We start from the raw sequence: 18,176 nt of genomic DNA, 5'->3' as shown, positions 1-18,176 counted from the left end.
AAACCATATGATGGGGGATATGTCTTCCTTGGTGATAACAACACAAAGAAGATTATTGGTAAGGAAAATGTAAAGGTTTGTTTTAGTGATGGGAGGATTAAAACTCTTGACAATGTTTTGCATTATCTAGGACTTGCAAGATATTTAATTTCAATATCCAAGTTGAATGATTCTATAATGCATCTGACATTTGACAAGTCTAGTTGTGTAAGAAAACTTGCAGCCAACTTTATGACAATTTACATATAACCCATTTTATATCTTAATCAAATAAACACATAGAAGCCATATGCAAAGAATAGACAACATACCCATGAAAAAGTGACACAAGATATACCCTGGGAAAACCATCATGAGGGAAAAATCCAGCCTCCAAAAGCATCATCCACCATGTATTATCAACAATGTGTCCATTACAGTACAACTATGGAAAGCTTCTGAAACTCAGTCATCACAAGCCATCAACAAGCACTCCATGCGACCAAGCATGAATCCACACATCCTATGCCATGCTTCCTTCACAAATTATAATCTGGCTAATTGACCAACCCAAACAACTACCCTTGTAGTTGCTTTTATAAACACAAGCTCCCACAAAACTACCAAGTGGTATTACATCAAAACCATGTGACAATAAAATATAATATTTTTCTTACCTACCCTTGACTCACATTTAATATTGGGTACTTCATCACAATTACATTCCCCAATATTAAATAAATACAATATAATAATACCAATGTGTCAATACAACTAATCAAGTGGTTAAAAGAATATCCCAAGGGAATCTCTACATGTTGCACGTCCATCTACGTGCTCCTAGGTGCAACAATACATTATGATATTACAATACAATTCCATGTCCACCTCACAAAATAATAAAATAATAAAACAATAAAACATTATTATGCAAGGTGTACAACATCATTTCCCAAGATTCTCCCACTTGTTGTATACATTGCATAAGGGCCAAGGAGTAATTTGTCACATGAACAAGAGACTGATCTCTCCATGCACATATACCATCATGGAATCCAAGTGTTCCATGTGCTCCATCAAGATACCTGCAACAAGAAATAAAGTGACTACCATCTCATACACGAATGCTCCCACCCTTTATCATGCCACTGCCACTGGACATGAAAAGGCCATCCAAAGAGAGCCACAAAATTTGTTGCAACAAATGATAAGTCTTTCACCAACTGATATCCAAACACAAACACTAATCCAAAGGTACCCAATGCAAAGGTAGTTGTTTTCATAACTCAAATAACACCCACATCAAGTGCTAACACATCAGCTATACATGCCTCCAAGGCATACAAACCAAGTGAATAACATCTCATCAACATATGCAACCTGTAACATGCAACCATAGCCCCAAGTGCAATACCTTCCACGTATGTACACCAAGGAACTCCCACTGCATAGGTAATGTCAATATCAGAAATCAATCCACTAACAACATATCATACAAGTGTAACCATGTAGTATCAAGAACATCCACATCAATATGAACATCATGTAAACCGATAACCTGCAAGTACCACTCTCACACCATGTCTCAAACATTCTCCCATGTTCTCCACACCAACAAAAGAAAGTGATAAAGGAACCACCATGTCATCTCCCACATGACAACAAATGAACACAAAACTAGTGAACACATAGCTCCAAACAACCTCCAACCAATGTAATGTGAATACGAACACGCAGGAAGATAACCGAAACAAAGAGAGAAACAGTGCAAATCAAATCTTGTCGTATGTCCATCTACAAAACACCTCTAAGTGCCAAATTGTGTCAAGTATGATCTCCTCCATAAAACCCCACATGAAAAGCATAACAACACCCAAACACCATTTAGTCCCTTGGACCAAACCAACATATATAACATGTAATCAATCATGGATGTAAGCCTCTCATAACCAAGAAGATCAAACTAAATATCCATTCCCAATCCCAAGGGAATGTGCCCAATAAACCATCTCCCAAACTAATATCAATGACTGCCACAATCATAACAATAACTCAAATGCACAAGGAGATAACCAATGCCATACATCTCTCAAATGAACCCTCTAGAACTAACAAACTCCATGTAGATCAAGATCCATATCTATGAAAGATAAGCATAAAATAATGCACTTGAAAGGAAACAATTGGCAATACCTCTCAATTAGTAAACCGTCGATTAGACCAAGAGTGGGGAATGAGGATGCTCATCAAGCTATCCAAGTCATCATGACTCACACTAAGAAAAATCTCCTCTCAATTCCATAAACCATGTGAATGCTCCTCGGACTTGCTACTGAAACAACCAACCTTCCCAACACATATCTCTAATCACAAGAGATTAACAACATCACCTATGTCTCAAAGTATCCATGAGTACCTATACCAATCAATCCATATCAAACTCCAAATGCAACATAGCACCACCATGAAGTAATCAAGCAAATGATCAAGTACCCAATACAAAGAAATCTACCAAGATCAATGTCAAAGCTCCAATAGTTGAATCAGGAACATAAACATGACAATGTGGTCTAATCCATCTCAAAGAGATAACATTCCTCATATGAACATATTGTTGGCATTATGTGAACCGGTATGAGGACATAATGACATTGTATGTTGTCATTGATGTCAATATGCTGAAGAGGTGAGAACCGACATATGTGAGAACCGGTATAACACTATGAATCGGCATTTGTGCCAAAGTGAAGCGATGTGTTTGTTCAAGGTGAACCGGCATATGATTATGGGAACTGGCACATGGAAGCTTTGTATGACTACTGGTTGGTAGTTTAAACTTCAGGGTTTCCGGTTGAAGTCCTTCAAGCCTGTGTGGCTCAATTGGTGACTTAGTGTGATGAGTTAGCATGGTAACGAAGAATAGATCGTGTTGCCATGTAAGCCTTGTGCACGTGAAGGATCTTGCATGAAGGAGATTGTTCCTATCTACCTCGGGAATGTGCGAAGTCTGTAAACGGTGATAACGTGTGATGGGTTATCAGCGGCCAAGAAATCGTTGGAAAATGAACGATGGAGAATGTCTTGAAATTGGATCAAGACTGTCGCATTTAATGCAATGTGCTCAACGGTCAGATTGAACCGTTTGAATTCCTTAACCTAACAGGTTTAGGGTTTAGGGTTCATGCTACCGACCTATCTATTTTCCTATAAGGTCGATGTTGTGTTTCTTTCTGAGGTTGTTAGCAAAAGTTGTGTGTGTGTATCCAAGAGAAGAGATACCTAATTCTTGCCAGACTAGAAGAGAGAAGTGATACCTGCAGAGTGTAAGTGCAGAAGGTGAAGAGGAGCTAAAGCGGATCTGCATTGGCATTGAGTGTTGTTACCAGATCATTGCAAAACCTGTTGATCTCTAACCACTTCAACAGTTGAGAAATTCCTTAACAAGGTAGCTTTAACCGACTTGTTGTAAATCCTTTAACAGGGTGACTCAAAACCATTGAATTCTTGAAATCCTCTAACAAGGTAACCTTTAACAGGGTTTAACCCTTAACCGGGTATCCTAGCCATCCCTTAACTGGGTGATCCCTAACAGGATCGGTTCCTAACAAAACCTATTGTATCAGTCTTTAACTGGACAAGGCTCCTAACAGAGCAGACTTCTAAAGAGTTCAAAAACAAGCTTGTGGGTATTCATCCCCACCGTGGTTTTTCCTAGTTGGGTTTCCACATGAAAAATATGTGTGTCATATGTGATGTCTTCTTCATGTGATGCTATGTTGTTTTCTGTCAAGCGGTGAATCATGTTGATCTAGCTGTTATATGTATATCTTTGATGGTAGATTACCTGTTAATGTACTAGGGTGAAATGGAAATGAAGTGTTAGATTGTATGAGAAGATAAGTGTCAACCGATTTATGCTTGTCTCAGTTATTCTGAGTTTTGCCGGTTGTACTCTGTTTAAAGACCAGTGTTATTGTTTGTCTGTCAATGTACAGTGTCTGCTGACAAACTGGTTTAAGATTGTGTTTTTGCCTGTACTGATTCACACCCCCCCTCTCAGTACCGGTTTGGTACTATCCATTCATCATTGAGTTATCACATATCATGTAACCATATCATGCCAAAACTCTAAGCTAGCCATCAAGAGTGTACCATGACATAATATAATCCATCCAAACAACAAGGATAAACATGTCAAATGAAAACATAAAACCACATCTATACCCGTGTGCAGGAAAAGCGGGGCTATGAAACTCAAAATGTGAAAAATGAAGCTCCAAGAGGCTTGTCCACACACCCAGAGGACTTCTTGGTGCAAGTTATGGAGTCATGAAGAATGACTCAACTTCCCAAGGATGGTTCCATGGTTCTCTATCTCACAAGGTCCCTCAAGCTAATGCCTTTGCTCTCATATCACTAAGCAAAGTGGCTTAGGGATGACAAATGCAAGAACGAGGGATGCTTTTGATTGATTTTAACATGAGAATACATCCTATCTATGCATGATCCTACAAAAGCAATAAAATATATTATAAGATGACAAGATTAGTAGTAATACTATCCTGACATGATAGACTAGTTATATGATTTAAGCTAATGATAAGAAGTAGTCTAAAATGTTTATTAGATTAATTCCTTTTGCAAAGAGAGACTAGATGTGCTAAAATTGAGCATAAATGAGATACTAAAGCTTGTATGGATCTTAGATAATAGATTTCTTAGATTCATGGATTCATGGATCCCCAAAATAAAGGAATGAGAGCTCTATTTATAGCAAAAATACGGCAATGGATGGCCAAGATTGAAAGAGTTAATCAAGGGTCAAGATTGAAAGTTGTCAATCCATGTTTACAATTCTCGCCAATGAAATGGTGACAATTGTCAACATAAGGCTGGTTGAGAGGAGATGTAAGAAGCATTAAATGCTTGAGAAGACCTCATGGTTACCCCCTCATGGTTACCCTAGGGGGTAAGGGTTAAGGTTAGGTTAAGGTTATCCATTGGATAAAGCTTTTACCCAAAGGATAAACTCTTGTGCAAGGGTTAAAGGAATAACCATGGTCAAAGCAATAAATGCTTGATGAGACCCTTGGGTTAGATGGAGGTTAAGTTAGGCAGAAAGTCTCTAACCATGCCACTAAGGGTTAGTTAACCAGTAATGGTTTGAAGACTTTGGGGACAAATTTGTAAGAGTCCTTCCAAATTTGGGGGCATTCAACAAGTTATCTTGTTGAAAGGATAAAGGCTTTAATGCATTTTGAAGACTTTACTCCAAATTTGAGAAGTGACCTCCTCAAATTTAGGGAAAGGGGATAGTTGATGGGTTTGGGTTAATCGATTAGGATTAGATGGATTCTAAAAGAATTTAGGAATAGGGTTTAGGATGCAAGTGGGAGATGAAGGAAAATGCAAGTGGGTGAGGAAAAATAAAATTAATCAAAATAAATTGCTTTATTTCAATTTGGTTGCAAGTTGGGGATTTTAAATAAATTTGATTTATTTAATTGGGGTAAACTATTCAATTAAATGTGAATTTAATTAAAAAGTAGAGAGAAGGGTTTTAATTAAATAAAATGATTTATTCAATTAAATGATGCAAAAAGGGATTAAGTGAATTTAACTAAATAAATTGAATAATTTACTTAATTAAATAGAGGAATGTGGGTGATTTAATTAAACTGGATTTAATTAAATAGAGGAATGAACATAAAATATTCATTTAGGAATATCATCATTTTTATACGTCTACAATACCAAGAACTCTGTGAGTTCTCAAGATACAAACATCCTTAAATAACATGAAGATAACCATCTCCTAACATTGTACCCACAAATGCAAGAGAACCCTTCTGCAACAACAACGTCTAAGGCATCCTCCAACATCTGCACACAAAGAAGATCATCCACCAACCAGCATGGTGAATACACATCACTACTACAATCTCCCACTGGACTATGATACCAAGCTCTCCATAGCATTGTGATAAACCATCTCCTAAATGAAGAACATCCGGGTCTACACACATCAACTGAAATGTCAATAATAACAAGTAAACCATGGAATCCATATCAAGAAGATACAACCACCACCAACAAACCATAGATTAGGAATAAATCCTGCACCACCAACTCATCGTTGTCAAAAGCTCCCACTGAAAATGCATCAATAAATAACAAAGCTATCATGACATCGTGATCAAATACATGCGACAAGTCCCAATCCAACTATCCAAGTACCATAACATCATCCATCATCTCATCTCAAAACAACCATACCAATGCACAAATGACCACAGACAAGTTCAACTAAGGAGTATGCACCACAATGAGTCAAACCTGGTGGATATAGACAATCCACATTTGAGCCATCCCACTGCAACTGAATAGGTGATCTCAAACCTACCAATCACATAACTCGTAGATCCAATCACTAAACATGCAAACTCATCATCACATTAGTAAATTGCAAACTGAGATATCAAAGAGAATAATCCATGTAGACAACCATGACTCAAACACCAAATCACCATTCGATCTGATTTGCCAAACATGTCCACAAACTAGTACCATAGTCAAAGGAACTAAATAATCATCAAGGAGATAATCAACAACCTCCTAACATAAACCAAATCACTACCAAATCACCACAATCATGACTATGTCGTGTCAATGCAAAAAATGTACCTGTATACCCATGACACCATAATCATTACCTGCATCCAAACTGTCACCCACATAAAACTCCAAGTCTCAAATCGAGTCCAATCATGTCCTCAAACCAAGAACAACATGTAAACCTCTCCATACTCATCAAATTGATACATTAACAACACCAAACTAAGCTAAACTGAACACCCTCTCCAATGCCTATTCGAAATCGAAAAATGGATTCTGCATGCAAAAAATATGACCAAAACTGCATCAAGGAGAATATCAGGCTTCCAGGCTCCCAAAACATGTCAAAACAACAAAATCATTGAACCAAACCTATACCAAATGGTAGTGCTCAAAATTACCTCTCCAATGAGTATAAGAAGTCGAAAAACGAACTCCCCGATTGAAAGACACTCGATTTCGCTATATGAATAACACATGGACTTAAAAATTTAAATATCCCAAAGTCAGAAAATATTTTCCAATTGGACAAATTAACTCTCCAAAATTTTAAAATAATATCCTTTCTGGGTGGGGCCCACAGACTAGACCCATCCACTCATCCTCCAACAAAAAATATTTACAAGTGGCAATTATTATTTTATAATACCAAACAATGCAATTTGAAAATATTAAATTTATAACACATTGCATTAAAAAAAAAAATTATTAGAAGTGGCGGTTTAAATTTTGTTACTGCGTGGGGTCCACCCTCGACTGAGGCCCATGGCCTCGCTGATTGGGAGTTCCCACCGGAACCGGCGGCTCCAACTGTAAACAAGGGCGAGGGACATGGTGGTGGAGCCACCGACAGGGGCCCAACCTTGTCGGTACCCACCGCCGGTAGTACCCCAGCCGTCGTCTGCCAACGTCGGCCCTGTCAATGCTAGTAGAGCCTGCGATTTTGTCAGCACTAACAAGTCGATTCTGTCAGCACTGACAAGTCGATGTTGTCAGTCGTGCCTGCAGTGCACGGGGTTTGGGTGGGGTACGCCTCACCACCCCAACATCAAATTTCTTTTGTTTTTCAAACTTTTCAAAAAAGTCGACCCCTGCAGATTTATATATATATTTTTTAATTTATTTTGCAAGTTTCGTATTTTTAATCCAATGGGAAAAAATTTTAATTAATTTTAATTTCTAAGACCACTTTGCAAGCGATACGGTCGTACCGTCTAAAAAAATTTCAAACCTGGGCCTCCGACAGCGAAATGGGGCAAATTATATATATCATTTTTCGTCTCCCAGCCAATTTGAATCCATCCATGAGGTTTGTTTTGTGCCACATGGCCATTTATGAAATCTCACCCCAAAACCTTCATTCAAAGCATTTTTCAATGATGCCCTAGATTGACCAAAATTCTTCCAACCCCAAATCTGCAAACAACCCATCATAACAAAAAACCCAAATAACAATCTACAAAACCATATATCTTGCCTCATCTTTTCATTCTTTCATGCATTCATGGATTCCAACTAGGGTTATAAACACCATTAAACCAATAGCTCTGATACCACTTGTAAGGAAACTTGCAGCCAACTTTATGACGATTTCCACATAACCCATTTTAGATCTTAATCAAATCAACACATAGAAGCCATATGCAAAGAATAGACAACATACCCATGAAAAAGTGACACAAGATATATCCTGGGAAAACCTTCATGAAGGAAAAACCCAGCCTCTAAAAGCATCATCCACCATGTATTATCAACAATGGGTCCATTACAATACAACTATGGAAAACTTCTGAAACCCAGTCATCACAAGTCATCAACAAGCACTCCATGTGACCAAGCATGAATCCACACATCCCATGCCATACTTCCTTCACAAATGCTAATCTGGCTAACTGACCAACCCAAACAACTACCCTTGTGGTTGCTTTTATAAACACAGGCTCCCACAAAACCGCCAAGTGGTTTTACATTAAAACCATGTGCCCAAAACCATGTGCCAATAAAATATAATATTTTTCTTACCTACCCTTGACCCACATTTAATATTGGTACTTCATCACAATTACATTCCCCAATATTAAATAAATACAATATAATAATACCAATGTGTCAATACAACTTATCAAGTGGTTACAAGAATATTCCAAGGGAATCTCTACATGTTGCACGCCCATCTAGGTGCTCCTAGGTGCAACAATACAATATGATATTACAATATAATTCTATGTCGACCTCACAAAATAATAAAATAATGCAACAATAAAACATTATTATGCAAGGTGTACAACACCATTTCCCAACAAGTTGTAGGTTGGAAAGAGGAAGTTTAGTGGTAGCTACAAGATCTCAGATATGGAATTGCTTTAGGCTAAATGCCTCTAGTTTTTGTAGCTTCACCAACATAACTAGCACTAAAAATCCATGCATGTTGTGGGACCATAGATTGTGTCATGTTGGTCAAAAGGGTCTTAAAATTATCTTAGCAAAAGTGAGATGATAGTATTTCTTATTATTCATGTTGTTAAAAAGGATTTATGTGAGCATTGTGTATTTGGTAAACAAAAAAGTTCAAATTTTCCTAAATGAAACTATAAGGCAAACAAACCATTAGAGATCGTTCATTTTGATGTATGTGGTCCAATGGATGTTGACTCTTTAGGTAAATCTCAATATTATGTATTATCCATTGATGATGGCTCAAGACACACATGCATTTATTTCATGCATTCAAATTTGAAGTTTTCACTAATTTTAAGGAATTTAAGGCCTTAGTTGAGAAGCAATTAGAATATAAGATATGAGTGTTGAGATAGGACAATGGGGTGAATATTGTTCAAGAGAATTTGATGAGTTCTATAAGCATGTAGGTATTGTTTGGCAAAAGACTACTCATTATACTCCCCAACAAAATGGGGTAGCAAAAAGAATGAATCAGACTTTGATGGAAAGAGATAGGAGCGGGTTAAGTGGTACCAAGCTTGATATATGTTTTTGGGTTGAAGTTGTGAACTGCTTGTTATTTGATTGATAGTTCTCCTTATTCAGCTTTTGTTTATAAAACTCCTTATGAAGTATGGAAGGGTAGAAAGGCATCAGTTTCACACTCAAGGGTCTTTGGTTGTGAGACTTTTATTCATGTGCCTCAAGAGAAGTGATCTAAGTTGAATCCAAAAGAACACAAATGTATCTTCATTGGTTGCAATGAGAATATAAAAAGTTATAAGCTTTAAAATCTTCTAACCCATAAAATGACCTTTTCTAGAGGTGTGATTTTCAAGGAATTTAGAGCTTACCCGGGTGAAAAACAACCAAAGGAGAAAGATGCACAATTGTAAGAACAATTAGATGTTTCAAAGGATGGAGAAAAAGAAGAGGGTTTAGAGAGTTCAAAGGAAGTGCAAGATGAGCACACAAAAAAAGATGAACAAGTAGATTCCATTACTCCTAACATGAAGAGGTTCACAAGACAATGAAATTTCGCTTACGCCACGTGTAGCCCATGAGATTTTCATTGTGTATTTGCTTAGTTCAACATTGACGACGAACCTAGATCTTTCAAAGAGGCTCTCTCTTTGAAGGAAAGTAAGTCTTGGATGCAAGCCATGCAAGGGGAGATGATGACCTTGGATAGTTTCCCAAAGGAAGGAATCCCATTGGTTGAGTGTAGGTATTTTTTTAAAAAATTGGTGTAAATTGTCAGTTAGAGCGGTACATGTTTAGATTGGTGGCTAAGGACTACTAGAGAAAAAGAATTGATTTTGGTGAAGTTTTCTCTTTTATTGCTAAATTGACTTCTATTAGATTACTTTTATATATTCGTGTTTCTTGTGATTTTGAGATAGAGCAATTGGGTGTTAAATTTTCTTTCATGCACATGGATCTTAAGGAGGTAATTTATACGAGATGACCTGACAGTTTAGTGGTAAAATGAAAAGAACAATTGGTTTGCAAGTTAAAGAGATCTTTGCATGGTTTAAAATAGTCACCCAAGATGTGGTACCATAAGTTTGATGTTTTTGCATTGAAATTGGGTTATGTTAGGAGCAAGGAGGATTATTGTGTTTACATTAAGGCTATTGATTATCAGATACTAATTATTGTCTTATATGTTGCTGAGATGTTGTTTATTGGTAACAACACGATGATGATTAGAGAAATCAAGATTCAACTTTATGGGACATTTGATATGGACTTGGGGGTTGCAAAATATATCTTTGTGATGGAGATCACTAGAGATTGGGTTCATAGCAAGCTTTAGTTAAGCCGGAGTAAATATGTTGATACCATTTTGTAAAGGTTTAATATGCATGATTGTAAGTCAGGTTAATATTTGATTTCCAATTGATACGAAGTTAAGTTTAGACATGTGTCCTAGTTCCAATGATGATGGAACAAATGTCTACTGTTCTTTATACCGTTGTTGGTAGATCAATGTATGCAATGTTTGCATTAGACCAAATATAGCCCAAGCAATGTGAGTTCTAAGGAGGTTTATGTCTAATCCTAGTAAAGAGTTTTGGACTTTTGTTAAAAGGGTGTTTAGATGTTTGTGAGGTACTTTTGATTACTATTTGGTTCATCATGGTACTAATGATGTGGTTAATCATTGGACATGTAGAGGTATTTGTTGGGCAAGTGACATAGATAATTAGAGGTCCAATAATGGCTATATATTTTTTTTTGGAGGAGCAATGAGTTGGATGGGTAAGTGATAGCGTACAGTTGTATTGTCTACCATTGTTGCAAAGTATATGGTTTCTACACATGCCTCTAACAAGGTGGTATGGTTACAAAGACTTGGTGATGGTATTGGTTTTAACAATAGGACTGTGAGGATCAGAGATGACAATCAAAGTGCTATTTGTTTGGCAAAAAATCCCATGTATCATGCTTGTACTAAGCTATTGATGTTCATTATCATGGTATGTAAAAAATAATTGATAATTGTAAGGTCTTGATTGAAAACATTGACAATTTGGATGATGTTGCAAATTCTCTTATGAAGCTAGTGACCACAAATTTGTTCTCTTGGTGCAAGAAGGCTATTTGTATCTCTTGGATGTAATTGCAATATATAATGTCAAGAGGGAGAATGCTAGGATGTGCAACATTAACCTTGCATTCCTATTTCATTCATGTGTCTCCAAGTTCCTTGAAAAGTGCTCTAAGGGACATGAGAGGAAAAACATTTAATATTTGTATTCTATGACAATTGTAATTATATATTGAAGAGGTGAACATGTGTTGATGATAGTTACAAGTCAAAATGGGTTAAGATACCTCCTAGTCAACCCCTTTTGGGAATGTGAAAAGTCATGAGTTGGGCACCCAAGATTGGAAAGTGAAAGGTTGTTCGGTGTGTGATCTAAAGAGTCATCAAAGAGTTACGAAGCATTTGGGAAGCTAGAGAGTTGAGTGGCTATGGGATAGGCACCCATGTTGGAGCCATGAGAATTATATTATTTTATTATCATATATGTTAGTTGTCCATTATCCTAGGCGTGGTCTTTATGCAAGTGATTTATTGCATGTATTTTTAGTTACTACAACAGTTTTCCTTGCCACAAATTCCTATAAATTGGAGCCATGAGAGGTAGTTTCACGTTGAGTTCTTGTAGATAACAAGGTGTTGCCGAGTTAATCAAAGGATAGTAGCGAAGCGTATTATTGCACATCATTGAAGATTAATAATATACTTGCTCTCTTGTGTGGAGTTTTTTTCCCCAAAAGGGTTTCTCTATGTAAATTAAGGGTCTTTTATGTTTTGTTGATTTTTATATGAAATTTTAATGTGTAATCACATAATCTCGATTTGGTAATCTTATTTTCAAATTTGCATGCACACTTGTTAGTTAATATTGTAGCTTTACTTCACCTTGTTTTCAACAAAAGATCATAATCTCCCATTAAAAAAATCAAGTGGGTATCATGGAGTTTATTTTCTAATCCTCTTACTAAAGTTTAAGATGAAAATAAGTTGAAATTACATTTTTTGATATAAAGTGGCTAACAATAGATTGAAGAAACTTAAGTCCTTTGTTGAGCCAATATTTTTTCTTGGAATAAGAATTTTTTTAAAAGGAATTAGGGTTTTAGACATTTAATTTTTATTTGAGGTCTCTTTACACTCTCCCAAATTTATAGAATATTTAAAAGAAATCCTTTGTTGTTTAATTATAATTGGAATAAGAAATTGCTAAAGTGGAATTAGATTTTTGAGGTTTCTCTACTTATTCTCTGAAATTATACAATATTTAAAAGAAATCCTTTATTGCCCAATTATTCTTCTTGGAATAAAAAATTGTTAAAAGTGAAATTAATTTTTGGGTATTTTCTTTTTTTTAAAAGGTCTCTCTACTCTATTCTCATATTTATAAAACATTTTAAAAGGAGCCCTTTGTTGTCCAATTATTCATCTTGGGAAAGGAAATTGCTAACGTAGAATTATAAAATATTTAAAGGAAATCCTTGCTTGCCCAATTTATCTTGTACTCCTAACTTGATTGTTTGGTTGTACAATCTATTAGTTTGTGCTCTACAATATAGCTCCCAAGAGTAATTTTTTTGCTTTCTTCATTGAAATTTCAAGATCCAAAAGCAGCCTCAAATTGGTTGAAGGAAAGCAATCATCTAATGTCATTATTAGTTAGTAGAGGAAGAAAATGATTAATCATTATTCTTGGATATTTTACACATCTTCGACCTTGCAAAGGATCTTAAACTAAAACTACTCCCAAATGACAATCAATGATTGAATGGATGCAAAACAAGCTCTTGAATTTTAAAAGAGAGCTTAGGCGCATGGAAATAACGAGGGAAAACTTCTTAGATGTAAATCAACTAACATCTTTTATGCCCCACTTTGCTCAACGAGGTCAGGCAACCTCTATGAACTATATTCTGTTAGCAATGATTGATCTTATTAAGTGTACCCCTTGAAATACCGTGAAAATGGCATGCTTGATTAGAATATATAACCTTCCATTCAATGCACACAACACTAGCAATCCAAGGAGATGTGTCTTATATAGAATTCGAGAAGCAACGTAAGTGATTATCCAAGGGAGAAACGTTGATGCAATTATATGAGAAGGAAAACGTGGATTTATTTTCCAAAAGGAAATTTGTGAGGATAACGAAGATAATACGTCCATCGTGTTGAGTGAACTAGAGATGGATAATGAGAAGTTGGTCAATGAAAACAAATCTAGTGGTGATAAACTATGATGAAGCTTGAGGGTCGATTATTTAATCAAGTCTTATTTAACCAAGTCTTAGAGGCTTGTTACAATTTTGTTTAGAATGATTGTGTTCGATGAGAATACAATCAAAATATAACAATCCTTGGTGGTAACATATATGTTTGAGTGAGGGGGATAGGTGAAATTTGGCATCCTCATTTTGATTCCGTCGTAGATTCAATGTTGCTATCCTATGTGGAACTCAGCAATATGGCAGACTATTCATCTAATGTTCATTTAAACCTTTGTAGTTTGGACCATAATGTCCATAATTTGGCTAGGTTCATAACAGTAATATCTAGGTACCAACCTAATATAATTTTTATATAGCGAGGACTGTTTTTAAACTTCCTCTAACTTTCTATCAAATCTGCCTTATGATGTTATGCCATTAAGCTTAATTGCTATCTTTTTAGTCAGCTTGTGACCCCTTTTAGCAAATTAATAATACTTTATTGGAATTAATTGACCTATAAATACAACCTAAATGTAATTTAAGGTAGGTTGACATGGATCTAGTAGCCAATTATAGTTAATGTAAGTTCAATAGTGAAGAGAAATTGAGGGGTCTTAGCCAAGTTTCATTGACTTTGACTTGAAATATAGAATAGGTGATAATTATATCTATATCAAGAAATAGGTGAATTATTAAAACTTGTGAATTTTAATGTAACAGAAAAATTGAATGATCTTGGCCAAATTTAAGAGAATCTTGACTTGAAATATATTCACCATCAAATATTGCTAAAATGGGTGAAATAATGATGATGATATTAATATTTTATTACGTGAAAAAATTATAAAAAAGAATTTGTCATATTAAAGGATGTTGGCTTTCTCCTCATAATAGGACAATAGTCTCTATTATAAGACTATCCTCTATTAGCTTAAATAAGCAGTTAACGAATACATTGTGAATGCAAAGTCTATGATGTAACACTTTTGACAAAAGACATTTGATCTATCCTAGAGAATCATACTCTTTAACTGATAAATTGTTTCTGTGCATGTTTAATTAATCACAATTGTTTTTCAACACTTATAATAAACCTTAAATGTGTTTTCCACAAAATTGTACTCAAATTTTTTAATTTTCTATTGGAGAATACTTGATGTTATAACTTTTTCAAATGAGGATAGGTTGCATCGTCTTCTAACAAAATCAAGTGGACTTGGTGGAGCCACTCGGGTCTGCAAGAATTATATAAGAGAAAGTGTGAAAACTAAGTTGTTGATAGTTGAAAATCCCCCACTATGAGAAGAGGAGACAGAGTAACATAAATGAGAAATTAAGTAGCCATGTTATATTTTCTTGCTCCGAATCATTTCTACCTGGATTCCCTTGACTCAAATATTAATTGACCATGTGGCTTGAGATTTGGTAGTAGTGTGGGACTCGCTTTTAGTTAGCTGGTGAAAAGTTTCACGGTTTCAACAATAGCTTCATCAACATATCATAGGAAAGCTCTCAATCAATACTTTTTGATGGTTAATGGTGAAAATTTAATGTTATTACACTGTCTATTATGGGAAATATGCCTGATAAAAGTCTGCAGGTCTTAATGGGCCCACTTCTTAGTTTTAACGATAGCTCCTTTCTGAATGGCCTGGTGTCTTAATCTTGAGCTGAAATACCTTTAAAATGTACTGGTTCTCATGTAACATCAATAAAGTACAGTAGGAAATCATAACTAGTTTCAAGCCATAGAAATTCAAGCTCAAAAAGTTCAGTACCATATATTGTCTTCACTAAGAGAGCAAGTTGGGCAACTCTTGGTTAATAAATATAATTTCTTTCCGACTCACTTAGCTAAAACGAGCAAGAATGTTAACAAACCATAGCTTTAGCATTTCTATATTTTCAGTGTCTTTTTTTGTGTTAAACATGCTCAAAATTGATATTGTAACTTTATATGTATTTGATTATTTGACATTTGGTACATGCTGAAATATACTAGAAATATTTGATACAGTTTCGCCAATTCTGTCAAATAATGACTTTTCTAGTTTGTTTTCAATTGCCCTTCTGACTATGCTACAAATATATTTAATGGGACTTTTAGCTGCACATTGATAATGTTTTGCTTCCTGGAAACTAAAGTTGAAATGTCTCTAAAATACATCTTTTGCCATACGGTACATGTTTCCTGCTTTGACTTGTGCAGTAAACTACGAACAGGAGGTAACTAAGAAAACTATGACGAATGAATTAGCCCTCTCTAAGAAAAAGGAAATGAACCTGATTTATTGAATCTAAAATCTTCTGAATTTTTGTTCACATGCCATGTCCATATAGTTTTTTCACACGATTTTTCAGTCTTCTGCTTGTATGCCATTCAAAAATGGAATCCTAATTTGCTCCACTTGACTAAAAGATAAATTCTCTTCTTCAACTCCACACTGAAATAGGGGAAAAAAACAAGCAAATTCAGATAGACAAGCTTCAAGTATGTTAGAAAGGCGTACTATTTTTTTTCCCTTTAAAGACTTGATAATTAATCACATGAATAAACGATTACCTCTTGTGCTTCCATGCTATTAATATTGCCCCAAGGCAATTTAGATTCTGGATGAGCATTTGGCAGGCTTGGGGGCCGAACCAAAAAGGATTGTTCTACAGCCAGTTTAAATAGATATTCATCATTATTTTGAGAATCCTTGTTAGGTTCTGGCCCTAAACTTTGAAGAATGAATGCCAGAATTATTGTCAGCCCCTGACAAACCAAAACATGTCAAAAAATTTAAATATGACGAGTTTAGAAAAATCTAAAGTCGAAGACAATTTCTAAACTATTGTGTGTTTTTGAAAGACCAAATAAAATCTAGTAAGTTGAATAGAATAAATCCAAATACAATACAAAAGTAAAGCCAAGTTAAGCTATCATCCAATAATTGCATCTGGTATCTTGGGTATTGTCCAGAAAGAAGCAATTTAAATGACCCATAAAAAACATCTTAATAATGTTTATGAGGTTTATTGCAAGATTGGCTATAGACGGATTATCAGACATAGTAGATGAAGTTAAAGGCCATGGTATGGACCAAAATAAACCTATGCTAAGTGAAGAAGCCACTGCTGATTGTAGAAGGGCCTAAGTCAATAGGAGGAATCCTTTTTCATTTTCACCTGCTGTAAGAAACAAACTGATGTGGATGCATCAATGTGATGAGTCCTCTACACTCAAAAGACTTTCTCACCACTAATAGTCGTACCCTAGAATCTACTCAATGGTTGCTTTGTCAGCCTTACGTTTCCTTGCTCGATTACCTACTCTCATCCCTATCTTCATGGTGGCTGGACACTCTTGTGGCTGAAAACTACCTAGAGCCTCTTTCATTTCATTGCATTTTAACAGTGCTCTTACCATGTTTTGGCTGATTTGATGTGTAGACATTCAGATCAAAAGAGATCCAAGGAACCACTCATTCGATGGCTGATAAATCACTAACATTTCATTAAAGTTCCATGAATTGTTGATCATTTTCAATCCAATAAAGCAAATGCAAGTGCAAAATCTCAGATTAAAGTTCCATGAATTGTTGATCATTTTCAATCCAATAAAGCAAATGCAAGTGCAAAATCTCAGAAGTTCATGGATGGCAGGCATCCTTTTTCAATAAGCATCCCCATCTACGCCAACTGTCAAATCCAGTGCCATATCAACAAATCAAATGGCCTATGGGATTCAAAGCTAAACTTCTAAAGGTGTTATAGATTAATTCATGCCATTGGCCAAAGTAGCGAAGATTGGGCCCATGGGCATGAAGTGATAAAGAAAAAAACACTAAGGCATAAGCCTCAACATTTAGACAAAAGGAAGAAAACCTCCAAGACACGTGACACTACCATCCTCATTCTAGTTCTGACAAGTTGTTAGAATGATCTAGCAGGATCTGGATCACTAGATCATACCACAAATATTGGATGTTATTCAACAGCCTTTGTGGTTTCATTAGCAAGATCCTCATCCTAGTTAACACCTATGTTCTAAGATTCAAAAGCCTATTAGCTGCAGATCCAATGTCGCTTTAGAAGAACACTTCGGAATTTTCCAAAAAAGCAAAAATAGAAGGCTAAAGAAGAAAGAAGAACAAGCTAAAGAAATTGTCAAAGAAGCCAAAATCAGAAACACCAAAAATTGCTAACAAGAATTCAAGGAAGGAGAAAGATCATAATAGCCCATTAAGCAAGGACATAAGGATTCTGCAAAGTGAGTTAAAGGTAAAAGTCCTTTGATGGTAGAAGATGTTTATTTGACTTCTAATGATTGCATGTATCAACAAAACATTGATGAAGTAAAGCTGGGAAAGGCATCAATTTTTGGAGCAAAGAGTTCAAGA

The 18,176-nt window shown here is 35.6% G+C and overlaps 1 protein-coding gene across 1 annotated transcript in view; it reads right to left on the bottom strand.

The window, feature by feature from the left end:
* Positions 1-15,663: 15,663 nt before the first annotated feature.
* The window catches only part of LOC131033300 (tetraspanin-19), an 81,230-nt gene continuing 78,717 nt past the window's right edge, over positions 15,664-18,176 (bottom strand). Inside the window, exons 5-6 of the mRNA XM_057964486.2 lie at positions 16,355-16,549; positions 15,664-16,235 (exon numbers count right to left, since the gene is read on the bottom strand). Coding sequence (XP_057820469.2) covers positions 16,149-16,235; positions 16,355-16,549 — 282 coding nt within the window. The 3' untranslated portion in view covers positions 15,664-16,148. The remainder of the gene's footprint in view (positions 16,236-16,354; positions 16,550-18,176) is intronic.

The sequence above is a fragment of the Cryptomeria japonica genome, chromosome 6 (assembly GCF_030272615.1).
Source record: "Cryptomeria japonica chromosome 6, Sugi_1.0, whole genome shotgun sequence".
Classification (NCBI taxonomy): domain Eukaryota; kingdom Viridiplantae; phylum Streptophyta; class Pinopsida; order Cupressales; family Cupressaceae; genus Cryptomeria; species Cryptomeria japonica.
Note: the sequence above shows the minus strand (reverse complement) of the source record. Positions and strands in the feature narration are given on the sequence as shown.